The sequence below is a fragment of the Opisthorchis viverrini genome (assembly GCF_000715545.1).
Source record: "Opisthorchis viverrini unplaced genomic scaffold opera_v5_127, whole genome shotgun sequence".
NCBI classification, from domain to species: Eukaryota; Metazoa; Platyhelminthes; class Trematoda; order Opisthorchiida; family Opisthorchiidae; genus Opisthorchis; species Opisthorchis viverrini.
Window position 1 is genome coordinate 1,244,373 of NW_008751785.1, and position 15,204 is coordinate 1,259,576.

The 15,204-nt window shown below is 47.2% G+C and overlaps 1 protein-coding gene across 1 annotated transcript in view; it reads left to right on the forward strand.

Moving 5' to 3' along the window:
* Positions 1-14,222, forward strand: part of T265_13995 (hypothetical protein) — a gene marked incomplete at both ends in the record, with an annotated part of 24,062 nt that extends 9,840 nt beyond the window's left edge. Inside the window, 4 exons of the mRNA XM_009171552.1 lie at positions 3,322-3,723; positions 8,374-8,821; positions 10,597-11,090; positions 13,410-14,222. Of these exons, the coding sequence (XP_009169816.1) occupies positions 3,322-3,723; positions 8,374-8,821; positions 10,597-11,090; positions 13,410-13,840 (1,775 nt within the window). The remainder of the gene's footprint in view (positions 1-3,321; positions 3,724-8,373; positions 8,822-10,596; positions 11,091-13,409) is intronic.
* Positions 14,223-15,204: the final 982 nt, after the last annotated feature.

Below are 15,204 nucleotides of genomic sequence, written 5' to 3' on the forward strand. Positions count from 1 at the left end.
CCATTTATTCGAATAAACCTGATCAAATCACATGGGCTATAGTGCCAATTTTTAAGCAATTACAGCTGATCACCTGTGTTTAGTGCAGGCAGCATACAAACAACAAAATGTCAGTTCAAAAGATGGAATAAGCGGACTGGAATTGACTCAAAAGCCCGAAAAACGGCTTTTACTACTCAATTTCCTAGTGAAACACAACATAGCTGCACCAGATTGGCCAATATCCTAGATGAAACCGCAGAATAGGAAAGAAAAAAGCCCTGGTGCTGCGGTGAAAGTACTTACTCCAGTGTACAAATCCACATCATCCGGATTGAAGTGGGTTGCCTGCATGGGGATGGAGGATGAGTGAAGAAAGAGAAGTCAGCTTGGCAGTGATTTGTTTCATAAGTAACGGCCAATCAACTGCGTCAATCCTATGGCGTATGCTCACAGTACAGCCCGTACGAAAAAAAGGTCGGTGGATGGCTTTTACTGGAATACTGTCCAGTGGTTTAGCAATGAGCGACGGAGAGCTCGAGGTAGGGTGCGAATCACAAGCTTTCCGGTAAACCGGGGCGAACTTCAGTTCCTGACGTCCATTAAAAAACGCACTGCTAAATGTGTAATGCGCTCTAGACATTGCAGAAACGCTACGTTGAAAGCCCGGTGTCAGCGTCTTGTTTGCAGACGATTCTCAGGATATCCTCAAACTACGATCGCCCCCTTGCCTATGCCTCAAGAGTCTTGTTGTAACGGTATTTTCCTCAGCTTAGTTCTCGGTCTGAGCCTCCCAAGCTAGCGTTCACGTCAAAACAAACACCAAAGGTGCAAAAGGTCTATTAACGCCCAAAACGAAATCAGGAACAGTTGTACAGCGCTTCGTATATATAGCGTAAGCGGCTATAACTTTCTGGAATTCTGACGCGTTCTGGAGCTCCATTGGCAACCGGCATTCGGCCAATACTGGGTCATGATTGGCTGTTGGGTCCAGATTGTTGACCAATCAGATCTCGTCTTGATGCCGGACCGGCAAGCGTCCCGAATTTTGGGCCAACCTCGAGCGGGCTAGGCTTCTCGGCCGTAGCAGCGCCTAAAGACATGCGGTATAGTGGGATCCGCGTGGATTCCTGCCTAACAATTCACCACATCTGTCACACTGCAATCAGAATTAATACAACTTCCAAGGTACGTAAAACGCTCCACAACTTCCAGTACCTCTCCCTGGATCGTAAGTGGCGTGTTCAGTGACTGCACGTCCACAAGCATGACCTTACACTTTGTGGGTGCAAAATGCATACCAAAGGACGGGATGACTTTGGTCAGTTCATCCAAGAATACTTGCGCCTTCTCCTCTTCGAGACCGGTTCCAGTGAAAAATCGATCATACCTGGGATATGTAGCTGCAACGTGACTCTATCTGGGATGTTACCTCCTTGCTACGCAGTAGTCCTCCCCATAGACTCACATGAATAGTGGAATAGCTACCATGTAAGACAGCATTTCACTCGACAGGCTAAATCAACGTGAGTAATTTATAGCAGTTCTGTTATTGGATAAATAACGTTGGCTCTTCCCTGATCTATTCTTCGAAGAACGGATCAGGTGTAGTACGATTTCCGTTTTTGCTCAACTTTTAACCTGGTTGACTCAAGGTATTGTTTTTTGTTCAAGTTGACCCAATCTCTACTCATTTTTGTCCCAAAACTTTCTAAAGTTGAGTCAACCATGCACTGTCGAATGGTTTGACCAACGTTTCAAGTTGAACATACCACAAAGGTCGACTTGATGTTTTATAACTTCTGCCGGTTTACTTTAGAGAGTGCCTCTTTCGATGACTGTTCTCATACATGCCAATGTATAAGAACATGGGGCAAGATGGACCAAGTGGTGAGAGTGCGAATTTACTGACCGGGAGGTCCGCGGTTCGAACCCGACCTCTGCCTCTCGACTTTCCCTGTCTAGGCTTGGGCAACCTGGCAGTATCCCAGCCCTCGTTCATGGCAGCTAGGCACCGGTAGGATGTTACAGCTGACAGAGATACATGCACATAAAGACTGGTTTTCTGTCCAGTAAAACTTTCCTCAAAATGCACGGAAACCCCTTCGTAAAGATAACTCAGTTGTACAGGGAACATCCTTTCTTTTGCCAAACAGAAGTGGTCAGTAATCTTGGTTTATCCCACTAACAAGTGTCGCGTGTCCCTCAATCGTTTTTTCTCTCCGGAACACCAGAAAAGTGTATGCTCCATTTGTGAGATTTATTTCTTTTCGCCCATATCTGTCAGCCGCTTATGAGATCGGTCATTGTTCCGCTTCCGCGACCGTTTCTGAAGCGAATGGTTCGTTGTTGGTAGCGTGAGGAGATTTGGGATTTTTTGTGGAGAATCCGTCCTGTAAGTGAAGCCAATCTATGCTGAAAAGCCGAGAAGCACTGCTTCTCGGCTTTTCAGCATAGATTGGCTTCACTTACAGGACGAATTCTCCACAAGGAATGGTCACTTGCTTACCTAGTACAAAGTAGCCTATCTTCGGGTATAAGAGCAAGGTAGTCCAATCCTCGAGGTGCATGCAGGACCACTACGGTATGCGCCCATCGTACAAATTGTTTTTGCACACGCAACAGGATACCGGTTAGTTTCACTGCAACTACTTCAGCTTTCATCGATGGCCTTAGAAAGTTTACTTCCTGTGAAAGGCTTTCCGCGTTAAGCATGAAGGAACAATACTGTACTGTCGTAAACAAAAATCAAGTAAAATACATTAATAAAAAAAAGCTGAATAATCGTTCATCCGTAGTACCCTTTTGGTGCCTAGTTGCCATGCCACCCGAAGGAAACACGAGGGCTGGGATACTGCCAGGTTGCCCAAGCCTAGACAGAAGTCGAGATGCAAAGGTCGGGTTCGAACCACGAACCTTCTGCTCAGTAAATTCGCACCGTAACCACTGAGCCATCTCGCTTCCCCCGTAAAATACATTCTGGTTAGTTCATTGGGAAAGCATTTCCCCTGTAAGGGTGACATCCATACAAGGACCACTATTCCGTTCCTTAAGAACTCTTCATCCGGGTGATGAGGGTTAGCTGTGATTCTGCTTCACTTACTAATTTTTTTGGAAACGTTGGACTACATTCGAGTTTTTAATAACAGTCCTGAAAACACCTGGGCATAGTGATACCGGTTTCCAAGTTCGGCAAATCCGTATTGGGGACTTACTTTGCTCAAGGGCTGATTCGATTGGTAATAGTATGCATTTAGTGGATTCTCTTCGTTGATGGATTGATTTCCGTAACAATTTTTTCAAAGCTTTCTTACCTTCCCATCACTTGATCTTTTAATTCAGTGTCTGAAGCTCAAATCTCAAGTGGTGGCGAGAGTGACTCGCTGTACCGTGGAGCGAACGTCACAGCTCGTGGCGTGTGTGGTCCTTTCCCGAACGGGAGTCGGCATCATGCACCTGCGCACAGAACAACCTATAATCGCCCTGTTCCGACTGCAAACCACCGTCCTGGTGGCACAAACAGACAGTCGGGCACGCGTGCCGATTGGGATCAGATTCGAGTGGAAGAATTCATGGATGAGGATTTCGATTTTGAAAAAAACTTGGCCATGTTTGACAAGAATGCGTTCTACGAAATGGTCGACATGCAAAGGGGCGTCGCTCCACGTCCAGCTACCGTCCAGCCTATTCAGTCCACTGAGCACTTTGCTGAAGGACCGGATGGTGTTGGAGTTCCTCTGCTCCGTACGTTACATCTGGTTTTTATCCATTTGTCACTCATCGCTTATCTGAATCTTCGGTTTTATAGGAGTGTTTTTATGAGGCCTATTTCATCATATCATATGTCTGTTCACTCGGATTAAGCTGCACCCTCGCCGATCGACTTGTGACGATCAGCTAGCCTAGTCTTTCGAGGGTCGCGCCTTATGTAGTGCGTTCGTTAGAAAGTGTGCACAACTCGCCGCTGTCCCAGTCACGTCTAATTTCGCCACGGTGCAGTGAGTCAGCCGATTTCAATCTGGTCTTCATCTCGGACACCCGTGATAGAGCACTGCTAGTCCCAGATCCACTGCTGTCGCATGCGGCTGCTCCAGTCACGCCTGACCACAGGTGTTGGAGACGTGTGAGGTCAATCAACGCATGGAGAGAAACGGTATAGAAGCCCCAGAATGTTGTCCTGGGGTCGATGCAGAGTAGCGTCGAAGAACGGTTCCAGTCTGCCGTGAAAACGTGCAATCCACCAACAATATATCTTTCATGCTCACGAGTACAGTTAAAATCGTCCACTGGGAATGCGAATACAAATAGGCCGTGAGCCATAGGAAAGACAGTGATTAGTTTGGGTCTGTGTAGGCTTGTGTGAATGAGCAATGAATGTCGTGGATTGTCTCTGTGAGAGATTACACTGAGGTTATTGCCTCAATATGATGTTCTTGTAGATCGGTGGTGCTCGGACTGAAAAAAATTTGTGATGTGATGATGAGAAAAACAAAAGGAGCTCGAAAGTTCAGTCCAGCTCACCTCTCCTACCGTGTGCTGTTTGACAGATCACGTGGATCTGGCTTGTCAAAGCACTTAGATGCAGAAGCCTTACGTTTGTCATATCGCGACGGGATTGAATCTTGTCTGGACAATTTCCGAAGCTTCCGTTTTGTCCTGAGACCCTATCAGTAACCTCATCATTATATTCAGCTGTGAATGTGGTTACAGCTGCCACGATTTCGTTCGCTGAATAGCTACGCACTGGAGGCGGTAGTTGGTGTGATTGATTCATGAATGCAGGGGTGTCAGTGGACGTTCCATTGAAAACACCGGGAGGGGAAACTGTGTATTGGAGACAACTGTTTGAGTGTGTGTGCGTCATTGAGCACGCGGCTGAGCCATATCCCGTCTCGAAGTCCCCATCCAAGGTGTTGTGACTTGCTGAACTGTCTTGCACCCTGTCGGTACTTGGCTTCCCGCTCCGCCCACTGTGGTATCTCAAAAGGCACGGTAGCTTCACGCAGCCCTTTATGGAGACAAAGGAAGATTATTACAACCGTATTTATAGGGTAATTACAGAACATTCCACAAGGTCGTGCTAGAATCCCCGTGAGGGGGGCGAGAAGCGTCGAGCTAAAGATGCCGGATCCAGATTGGCTGGCATTCTGACCAATCAGGGCATGCCTTCGTTTGGTCCGTAGCCCGCACGTAACAAATCGGTCCAATTGACATGCTGTTTGGTTATTAGGGGCGGCTGGCCTCCGGACACAGGGTGATCTGCACAGCTTAATTTGCTGGTAGTTCGCTGCCAAGTCATTCCTTGACCTCTCATGGTTCGTTTCCACGCTTCGCATAGTTGTGAAAGAACGGTTGTCCAGGCGGTCGATCGACTAGCATATGGAGCACGTGACCAAGTCAGTGCGAGCGATGGAGTATGCTCAGCCAACTGTCAGGGACGAGTCACTCCTTCCGAAAACCGTTTGACGGTTTGATCCGATGTTTCTACCAGACTCAGTCCTCCGAAAACACTGATGGTCAAGCACTGGAAGTTTTTTAATGACCTTAGCAACCAACTTATTTCTCTATATCATCTCTCAATAGGCCTGTGTATGACTTCAATGAAGACCTGAAGCAGATGTAGCCCATGACCTGAGCATCCTCGCCATGTTCCCTTACCCTAACCCCTTTTCATCATCCAAGTGGGTGCTAATCTGATTGCACGCGCTGTGTTTCTTGTGGCAGTTCTGACAAACCGTGTGCGAGTGGTAACATTTCCATTGAGGGAGTATGAACTTGTTGGGATATCCACCTTCTGCCTCTTCCGGACGACTTGTTTGCGAAACTGAATGGGGGAATGTTTCACGAAGATTGATTTGGCTGATGCCTACCTCCAGGTTGCAGTTGAGGAAAAATCACGAGAACTTTTGACCACCAATGCGCACCTCACCCGATTGCTATTTGATGTCAAGACAACGCCAGTCATTTCAACAGATCGTGAATACGATGTTGAACGACTCCCTCGGCGTCGCCCGCCTATTTGGACGACCTCATCGTGATGGGTTCAAACCTCGAGGAACTGTAACAGCGCCTTCATTGCGTGCGTAGTCGTATTCAAGAGTACGGCTTGAGAGTGCGCCGAGGAAAATGCACCTTCTTCCTGCGACCGATGTATTACCTCGGTTTCATTATTGACGAACACGGCCGCCGACCAGACCCGAGATAATCAATGCCCTCAAACATAGGCAAGCACCCACAGACGTTACTTCCCTCAGGCCCTTCCTCGATCTCGTCAGTCACTACAGCTCTTTTCTGCCTGCCGTGCCAGCTACTTACCAAGGACCACAAGTGGGTATGGTCCACAGTACGAGAGTGGAGAATCAGTTCAACCGGCACCATGGCACAACCGCGTACTCCTTCAGCGAAGGCCGAAGAGTTTTGGTCCGCGACAACAGTGACAGACATCCGTAACTGGATTCCGGGATACATCCTCCGCCGGCGTAGCATCGAGGGGAGCTCCGATTGGCCGAAAGACCCAACAGCCAATCATAGTCAATTATCTGCCACATGTCGGTTGCCAATTCCGCATCCAGAAGGCGTCGAAACTTCCAGAATGTCTCCACATACCTTTACATACGACACCCTGTACAACTGTTTTGATCGGGTTTTGGCGCTGATCCGCGCTGTGCACCTTTGATGGTTGTTTTGACGGGAACACTGACTTGGAAGGTTCAGAGCTAATCGGGTTTTGCGCCGAATCCGCGTGTGCACCTTTGATGGTTGTTTTGACGGGAACACTGACTTGGAAGGTTCAGAGCTAATCCGGGAAAATATCGTCATTATAGAACTATTAAATTGTCACGGCTGGTTACAGCACGTAAGAGAATTTGCTGCGTGCCAAGCAAACGGTCACTAGCTGTTTCCCGATAACAGTAGCTAACGGAAACGGTGTAAGTTGCGCTATGATCCATCATTTCGTGCACACCGGTCTGATAAACAGTGATGGATGATGGACCTGCAGAAAAAGAGCGTCCGGTTTCGAACTTGAGAGTCCCACCATATGCAACATACTCGTAGTGGGTCCTCTGGAGTTGCAGACACGAGAAGTATGGTTAATCCAAACGAAATGGCGGATTAACGGCTCTGAGATCATTCCAAGCAAAATTATTGGACACCGAAGAAAACTCCAACGATTGTCGAACGCATTATAAATGAAGTTATGCAGTGACGCCTTCTGGACGAGGCATCTGTAACTGGGACGCTGCGGACACTGAAATGTGGTTGTCTCCACTCATGGGTTAGTCAGGAATGACCTTGATGGCGGGCCAGCCACCAGCCCGATTCTCTATTTGTTGCAGCGGTCGACTGTGTGAGGTAAGACAGGCGGTTCGGGTGTAGGATTCTGCCCAACAAATAGCTATCAGTGGAGTTAGTGGAGCTGCCGAAACGTATTGATTGTAACCCACCAGCTTCTGATCTCTGTCTGGACGTTGTCTTTGTAGGAGTGTTTCCTGTCCCCGTCAGTGGGAAGACTTCTTGCGAGTTAAAAACGAGCAGGTTGGTTTGTAATACTTTTTCAGTGCCTAACTGCCATGCCACCAGAAGGAATCACGAGAGCTGAAATACTACCAGGTTGTCCAAGAGGCAGAGGTCGGTTTCGAACCACGGTCCATGAGGCAGAGGTTGGTTTCGAACCACGGACCTTAACGGTCAGTAAATTCGTGCTCTAACCACTGAGCCATCTCGCCCCCTGGGTTAGGGTTGTCTGTCTTACCAGTCTATGTGGTAGTGAAGGTATACTCCTCGATGGAAGTGGTAGATCAGGTTTTTCCTAATGCAGTTATTGTGCTGAAATCCGTGACTGACAACAAGATTGATATTTCCGAAATTGTTCGGTAAATTTGCCAATTGCCTTCTGCTACTTCGGCTGCCCAGGTTTGATCAACACGAGCGTGACAGTTTTGATTTGTCACTCATCTGATTCGGAAACACTGGATCATCTTTTTCTGCCGCATATTCAGCTTCGTATTTGGAATGATTACATAGTGGTTGACAAAACCCAGCAAAGCGTTGGGCCTTAATTTGAAGCGGATGATGGGTTGTAACCACTCGGCATGGCTCTTTGGCTAAAGCGCGAATTTACTGACCGGTTGATTCGAACCCATCTCTACTTCCCCTGTCTAGGCTTTGGCAACCTGCACCCCCCGTGCTTCCTTCGGGTGGCATTGCAGCTAGGCACCGGAATTTTACCGGAGCTGAAAGATTTCGATTTGAACTTTAATGTCAACCGAATTGATCTTGAGCTCATTTAACGTAACTAGAACCATACATTCCTTACAGTTTTCGTGCAGTTTCTCTTTCATATTATTTCCTCAATTTTCTAACCCGGTTTTTTCCCTTGTTTTTTATCCCCAGAAGGAACAGTGCGCCATGCTCCTAAAAAATCGAAGGAGTACTACGACGACTGTACCATGACAACAAATACAGCCACTCTGTCTTCATCCAAACAGCGCCATGAACATTCAGTCCCCTATTATCATCCCTCATCTCAGGCACCCCCGGATTCGACCAGCACGCATGCTTGCATTTGTTCTACCGCCATCTGCTCCGCCGTTCCCGCGGGAATCTCTCGACATTGGCACACTCCCACCGGTCTTCGCGTTCCTGTACTGCCTGCCCCTGACCACTATCGAATGTTGCATTACTTGGCTACTGGCAAAGACCCCTCGGGTGCATTGTCTGAGCACCCGTCTCTGGAGTTAGTTCATGGATTGTCTTGGGGTCGATTGCTAGAAACCGCTGGCCGTGGCCTGGTTGACCATGTTATGCGACAGTTGCGCTCTTCGGGAATCATGTCACAGCGGTAAGTGTAAAAAGCACGACACGATCCGATGATTCCTTTAAAACATCAGACCTGTGAGCAAAAGTTTGTCCCGTCTTCGATGGGGCTTGTCTTTGCTCTAGGTATGTTCATTCCGCCTCGCCAGACAAATTCAAAATGGCACTTTTGGATCCCCAAATTTGTTCTTTAAATCTTCATAGAGGATACGGTCACATAAAAAGAATTGTCAGGACCTAGGAATCGGTTGAACCAGTTGGAATGGAAGCATACTTTCGTCTCGTTGGTTCTCTTACTGGTAACAATAATAGTTTTCCGTACTCCTGAAGTCCAGCGATGTTGATTAGAATAGATTGTGTACAACCAGACAAATTGCCCACTTCCCGATTTATCGAAGTTATCATCATGTCCTCATAACTCATTAACTGCTTCTCTATCGATCTTACTGTTTTTTTTCTATACGTTACCGCCTGACTGCCTATCCAGTGAACACGTCAAAGGCCAGAAACGAAAGGATTGTGGATTCGCCCTGAATTCGTAAAGCCTTAGCCTTGTGTGGGATACTTAATCTGGTTACACACTAATAGAATAACATGACATTAATATATCGAGGCTGATTCTCGATGTTTTAGTCACCCTGTGTTATCTTCTGCAGTAGTGGAATAAAAGGACCAAACTGGTGGCTGTTGTTACCAAAATGCCACTCGATTTGTCAATGGGACAAGCGTACGTCTGCGGTTTGAGGCTGAAGTCAACGCATCACGCGAGATGGACCAAGTGGTTAGAGAGCGAATGTACTGACCGGAAGGTCCGTAGCTCGAACCCGACCTGTCTCTCAACTTCCCCTGTCCAGGCTTGGGCAACCTGGCAGTACCCCAGCCCTTCACGTGGCATGGCATCTAGGCACCGAAAGGGTGCTACAACTGAACGATCACGCATATAGTTTGTTCGACCTTCGGTTAGCCTTGACTAGACAGTCGACACAAACACACCATCTTTTCGGTGGACGTAAGCATATCGAGTCGCAGAGATTCTACTCAAGGTCGTTCTGCATTCATCGAAAGTAATGTAAATGGGTGCATTTCGCGAATTGCGTCAAAAAGAACACAAGGTTGGCCGAAACTCGGAGGTCTACACCTACTTCATAAACCTTAAGAGGAACGAAACCTGTCCAGCTGTCAATGAGTCGTCAGCAAGTTTATGATCATTGTTCTACCAAACCGAAACTCGGGGGTCTACACCTACTTCATAAACCTTAAGAAGAACGAAACCTGTCCAGCTGTCGATGAGTCTTCAGCAAGTTTATGATCATTGTTCTACCAAGAAAGATTATTGACAACTTTCGTTTCAGAAAGGTTTGGTGCATACTCGGTGAGTTTATAGCTGAGAATGATCAAACATAACCGTAGTATTCTCTTCTAGGACTGAATCTTTATTCTAGCTTTTCACATTGGATTGTGTTTTGAGGCAAAATAAAACGAGCATGTCTGTCGGGTTCGGTAATGCGCTTTCTCTGTTACTTACTAGTCTCTTCCACGTACGGGTGGTATTACAGCCTCTGTAACAAGACAGTTTGATCAGCGAAGGAAATAAGATCGTCTAGCTGGACCAGGATTTACCGATCAGGAATCCCCTGTAACTGCATCGTAGTTTATTTCTTTTTTTCTCATTTATATTAATCAACCTTCGTTCAGTTGGGGAAATATTAGCAATTCCTCCATCCTCTCCTATAGGATTTAATAATTAGAAGTCAGTATACATTACCCCTTCATCGTTGCCCCCTTCTACCTCCATTTTAGTTCCGTACAGCGTCCACCCGCTCGAATCCTGGTCCTTCCAGACGGTCCACACTTGGGCGGTGCTCTGGCTATCACTTTAGCGCGACTACTCGCCATTCGTGGTGCATGTGTCTTGCTCATTGCTCCCCGAGTGGCAGCTACAGATCATCCAACCCAGACGGACGGTCTAGACGCGGTCTATCGAGCCGAATTGGAGTTGGCTATACAAACGGCCCCACGACCGAATCCTTATGGATTGGAGGAAGATGATCAGTTCAACAGCGAAGAGGGCACGGACGATGAAGATGAGGGGGTTGACGATGGGGCTGTGGCAGGGGCAGACGCCGATTCATCCGCACGCCATCTGCTGCCTTCGGACGGAGATTCCGAACTGGCTAGTTGCTTGGCTCTGGATCAGCTGTCGTCCCATCCAAACGACGCGTTAGACTATAGCCCATTGAATCGGATGTGGATTAGCCGCATGCCCGGACTCAAACTACTCCGGCGTTCCACGTGTGAGTGGCTGTGGTTTACCTCTAGCTCACCTCATTAGCGCTCTATGCTTGAGAGTTTCCCCCTCCTCATTCGGTAGCTCTAGACCTTGGTCTTGGATCAAGACCTGTCCTTTTCGGACAGCCCACCAAGATACAGACTAGTGAGAACAAGCGTTGCAGAATGAAATCATTTTGTACAGTCTCGTCTGCCGCAGTAAGTGCAAAACGGAATAAAATGCAATTTGGGTTCAAGTAGACCATAAGGTTGACGGAAACTCGGGGACTGCGCCTACCTGATGAGCCCCAAGAAGGACGAAACCGGTCGTGGGCTGTCGAAAGATTTTCAGCAACCTTATGAGTAGTGTCTTTTGTGAAAATGTACTGCGTTACCTCGGATATGGTGCCGACTGAAACATGAGGCGGCCTGGTGCTGCACATTCAGTGGCTTAGAAACATCATAGACGAGAGAGTCAACTAACTGGGTTCCAGGTAAGTCTCCCGCGAAACCAAATTTGTTCGCAAATGAATGTATTTAGCGGATGGATGGAGCAATTGACATCAGAAACCAATCCCACACTGAGGATGCAAGTAGTGGGACGTTCGTGTTATATGGATACAATTTTGCCGATGCTCTGCGCCTGCAGTACTTTGGTGATTCTATTCTCTCCTAGCTCCGGATCACCCCTGGTTGATTCAGATGATGTTTGTGAGTTGCTGAACTCGTTGCGACCTCGACCTGTTCTCATGCGTATCATGAGATCCGTTTTCATTCTTTTGATAGTGCAAAAGATGCAGGATGACTTATTCTCGGTCCCCACTACCGATTCTTTCTTCCTGTGTGTGTGTCTTCTCCCCTGGGAGTCAAATGTCTCTCTGGTGAGGGTTGACCGTGCTTCTGGTTACACTCATCTAAAGAGCAGATTGGCGACTTATCAACACATGCCGTTATTGGCACACGAATTTGTTTTTGACCGAATCCAGCTAAATCTCCCGTTTTATGATGGTCCGCTTAACTGAATGTGCTGGAAGCCCAGGTCACCTCGCATTCCGTATGGCACGATATTCGGGATACCGCAGTATATCTGAGGGTTGACCGTGTTTATGATTACACTCATCCAGGGAGCAGACTAGCGACTTATCAACACATACTGTTATTGGCACACTAACTTGGTTTTGACGGAATCCAGCTGATTCTCCCATTTATGATGTTAACTGAATGTGCTGGACCAGGCTACCTTGCGTTCCATTTATAAGGAAGACTACTCACAAACTCTAAATGATCACAAAAGAGGTTCAAATCACAGCACCGAACCTACACTGCAGCACGGTCGGTCCTTAGGGCACACACAATAGTTATGCCATTGGAGCTGATCAAAATTCCAACGTCAGTTTTGTTAAGTAGTCATTGTATTCGCCAAATCACCTGCAGATGCGGGGAAGCATACTTTGGTAGAACTTACCGGAGGCTAGAAACGCGAGTAAACAAATTCATACCCAGTCAGCTGATCCCAATTTCAATTGGAGAGTCTAGGATCAAGTCATCGATTACCAGGCATCTAGTCAAGACAGAACATAGAGTTGAACCTTACTTTACCCTTCAGCTCAAGGCACGAGGCACTTGTCCACACGGAGTGAATTCGCTCGATGTGATATTGATTAGTCTACTCAAAGCCGCACCATGCGCTCAGAAAGACCCTAGAGTCACTGTGAGAATACATTTGTCTTATTGATCGGTTGCGTTCCAGTTTAGTTCCATATGAAGGGTGCAACTAATTCTGTATTTCGTTTCATTTTATTCCTTTTCACACATATTGCGCCAGACGAGATTGTGTGAAATGAAATCATCTTGCAACATTGTTGTTCTCACTATCTTGTTCAAACTGATCAGAGGTTCAAAATAGTTAGCTATGCAACGCTTCTCGGCGTAAAGTGATTTGACCCATACGAGGAAATCTCAATAAAAAACTAACGAGTCTCCTCACTGGGGAGACAAGCAACTTGGAAAGTACTGGTGAAGCACAGCATCACCTGCAGAGTGTCTTTTTTCGCAGCAGTAAGTTTGTCAAAACGTCTGTGAGCCATTATTTGGGAGTTGTCTTGTAATCTAATGCCTTCAACATCCAGTTGGTATTTGTGCCGCCTTTTGACCTCTTATCTTTTCGTGCCTGTCATTCTTCTATGTCAATGATAACGAACTGGCGTTGTGGATAGCTCTGTTCAAAAGCTGTCCTTTTTCGCATCGTGTTTTCTCTCATTTTGGTCCGCTCGCTCTCTCAGGCACTACTTAGCTGGCTGTTAGCCAGTTCAGCCACCAACTAACCTGATCGTGTTGCTTTTCAGCTGTCACCAAACTTCCATCCAACGTTGTCATCGATCTGGTGGTCTTGGGACACTCGGCCATGAGTCCACATGACCCAACCTGTCCCGTGGACTCACAACTTCTCCAGTGGCTACAACGTCATCACGCGATCACCCGCGTCGCGTATCTGATGCCTCGTTGTGTCTCTGTGACCGAGCAGTACTCTCTGCGGAACGCTCCTATACACTGGGTTGTCGAGTTGGGTTTGCCCAGACTGTTGCCCAGTCCCCAGTCCGACTCACTTTTCAGCAACAGCTCAAATGCCCACCTACTGGTTGATGTGGGCCTCAGTCGTAATTTGATTCGCCGCCTGACCAGCGATCTGAAATGTCTCCCACCCTATGGTCTGTTTGACGTCGAATCTGTCATTCCACTCAAACTGGACCCGGTAGCTTCAGGTTCCACACCCTAGATTGAATACACCTCATTGGGGGCTGTGTGTTCAGCTATGTGTGGGTAGCACCGCCCAGAATGAAACGTGGCAGCCTGGTGGAACTGTATCCGACTGCGTTCTGTCCACTTTTCTCTCATTGCTCCAATGAAGTTCCACCTTTCAATATCGTGTTAAATCAGGTGTTTTTCGACTTGCGCGACTTCCTTTTTCTCCCACTTTTCACCTCTAGTCAGCAGTTTTTTTCTCCTCAATCAAAACTCAACTCCTCAACTGAAATATTGTACAATGGTTGAAAATTTGTCTCAATCATTTATCCTTTTTTTCCTTCTTGAATCGCGCTGTTTTGTAGTTACGCAGAATAAGCAACAATGTTTGTCGCAGTTTACGTCGACTCTTCGTTTATATATGCTACCATCTGACCTTTGTTATAGCTCTCCCTGGGGTAAATTGGGTTGTGAAAGGAGCCTCGGTGTAATAAACTGTAGTGATCTGCGAAGATACGGGACAGACAGGCGAGTAGAATCAAATCAATCAATCAGTTCAGCTGTAGCACCCTTTCGGGGCCTACCTGTCATGCCACCTGAAGGAAGCACGAGGGCTGGGTTACTGCCAGGTTCCCAAGCCTAGATAGCGGAGGAACCACGGACCTACCGATTAGTAAATTCGCGCTGTAACCACTGAGCCATCTCGCCTTCTCAGGTCGATAGACGACAGTCTGAGTCGTACGTTCATGGCGGATAACCAGTGAAGCATCAGTGTTGAACACTGATGTCATGCTGTCGATGATGATGATGATGATGGATAACCAGGAAGTTTTGGGTTCTGGGGCACAATAACGCGCTCACATGAACGAGATTGTCGGAAACATATTGAACCCCAGATTGCTGGTAGCCTATCCGTTCGTTACTTCACACGCGTGTGATCTGGATAGAAACTACATTTCAAAGAGTTCTGGAGAGCCTTCATGTGTTCTTTCATGGTCCTCTGTGTGATGAATCCTTTGAACTTTGAGTTGACCTCAGTGATAATTACAGACAGTCTATGTGGCTTGACTCAGTCCTATGGCCTGTAGTTTTCAAATTCTTCCCTCGTAACGATTAACTAAGTCTCTTCTACCGATTGGGAACTTTCGGTTTTTTTAGGAGAAAAAATTCACCACGACTAGCAGGGTGGCCCAATCGACGTGTTTTCGTGGTGGTTGGAGCTGACTGAACCGCAGCCCGTGGTTTTTTTGCAGGACCTGTCCGAAAGTAAGCCCTTCAGAAGCCGCCGAAAGTTGTTTTGAATCCAGCCGCTCAGAAATAACCAAATCAACACCGCCAAAAACCGTTGCTAGACAAGCCACACTGAGGACTTTCGATACCGCATGGATAACTTATTCG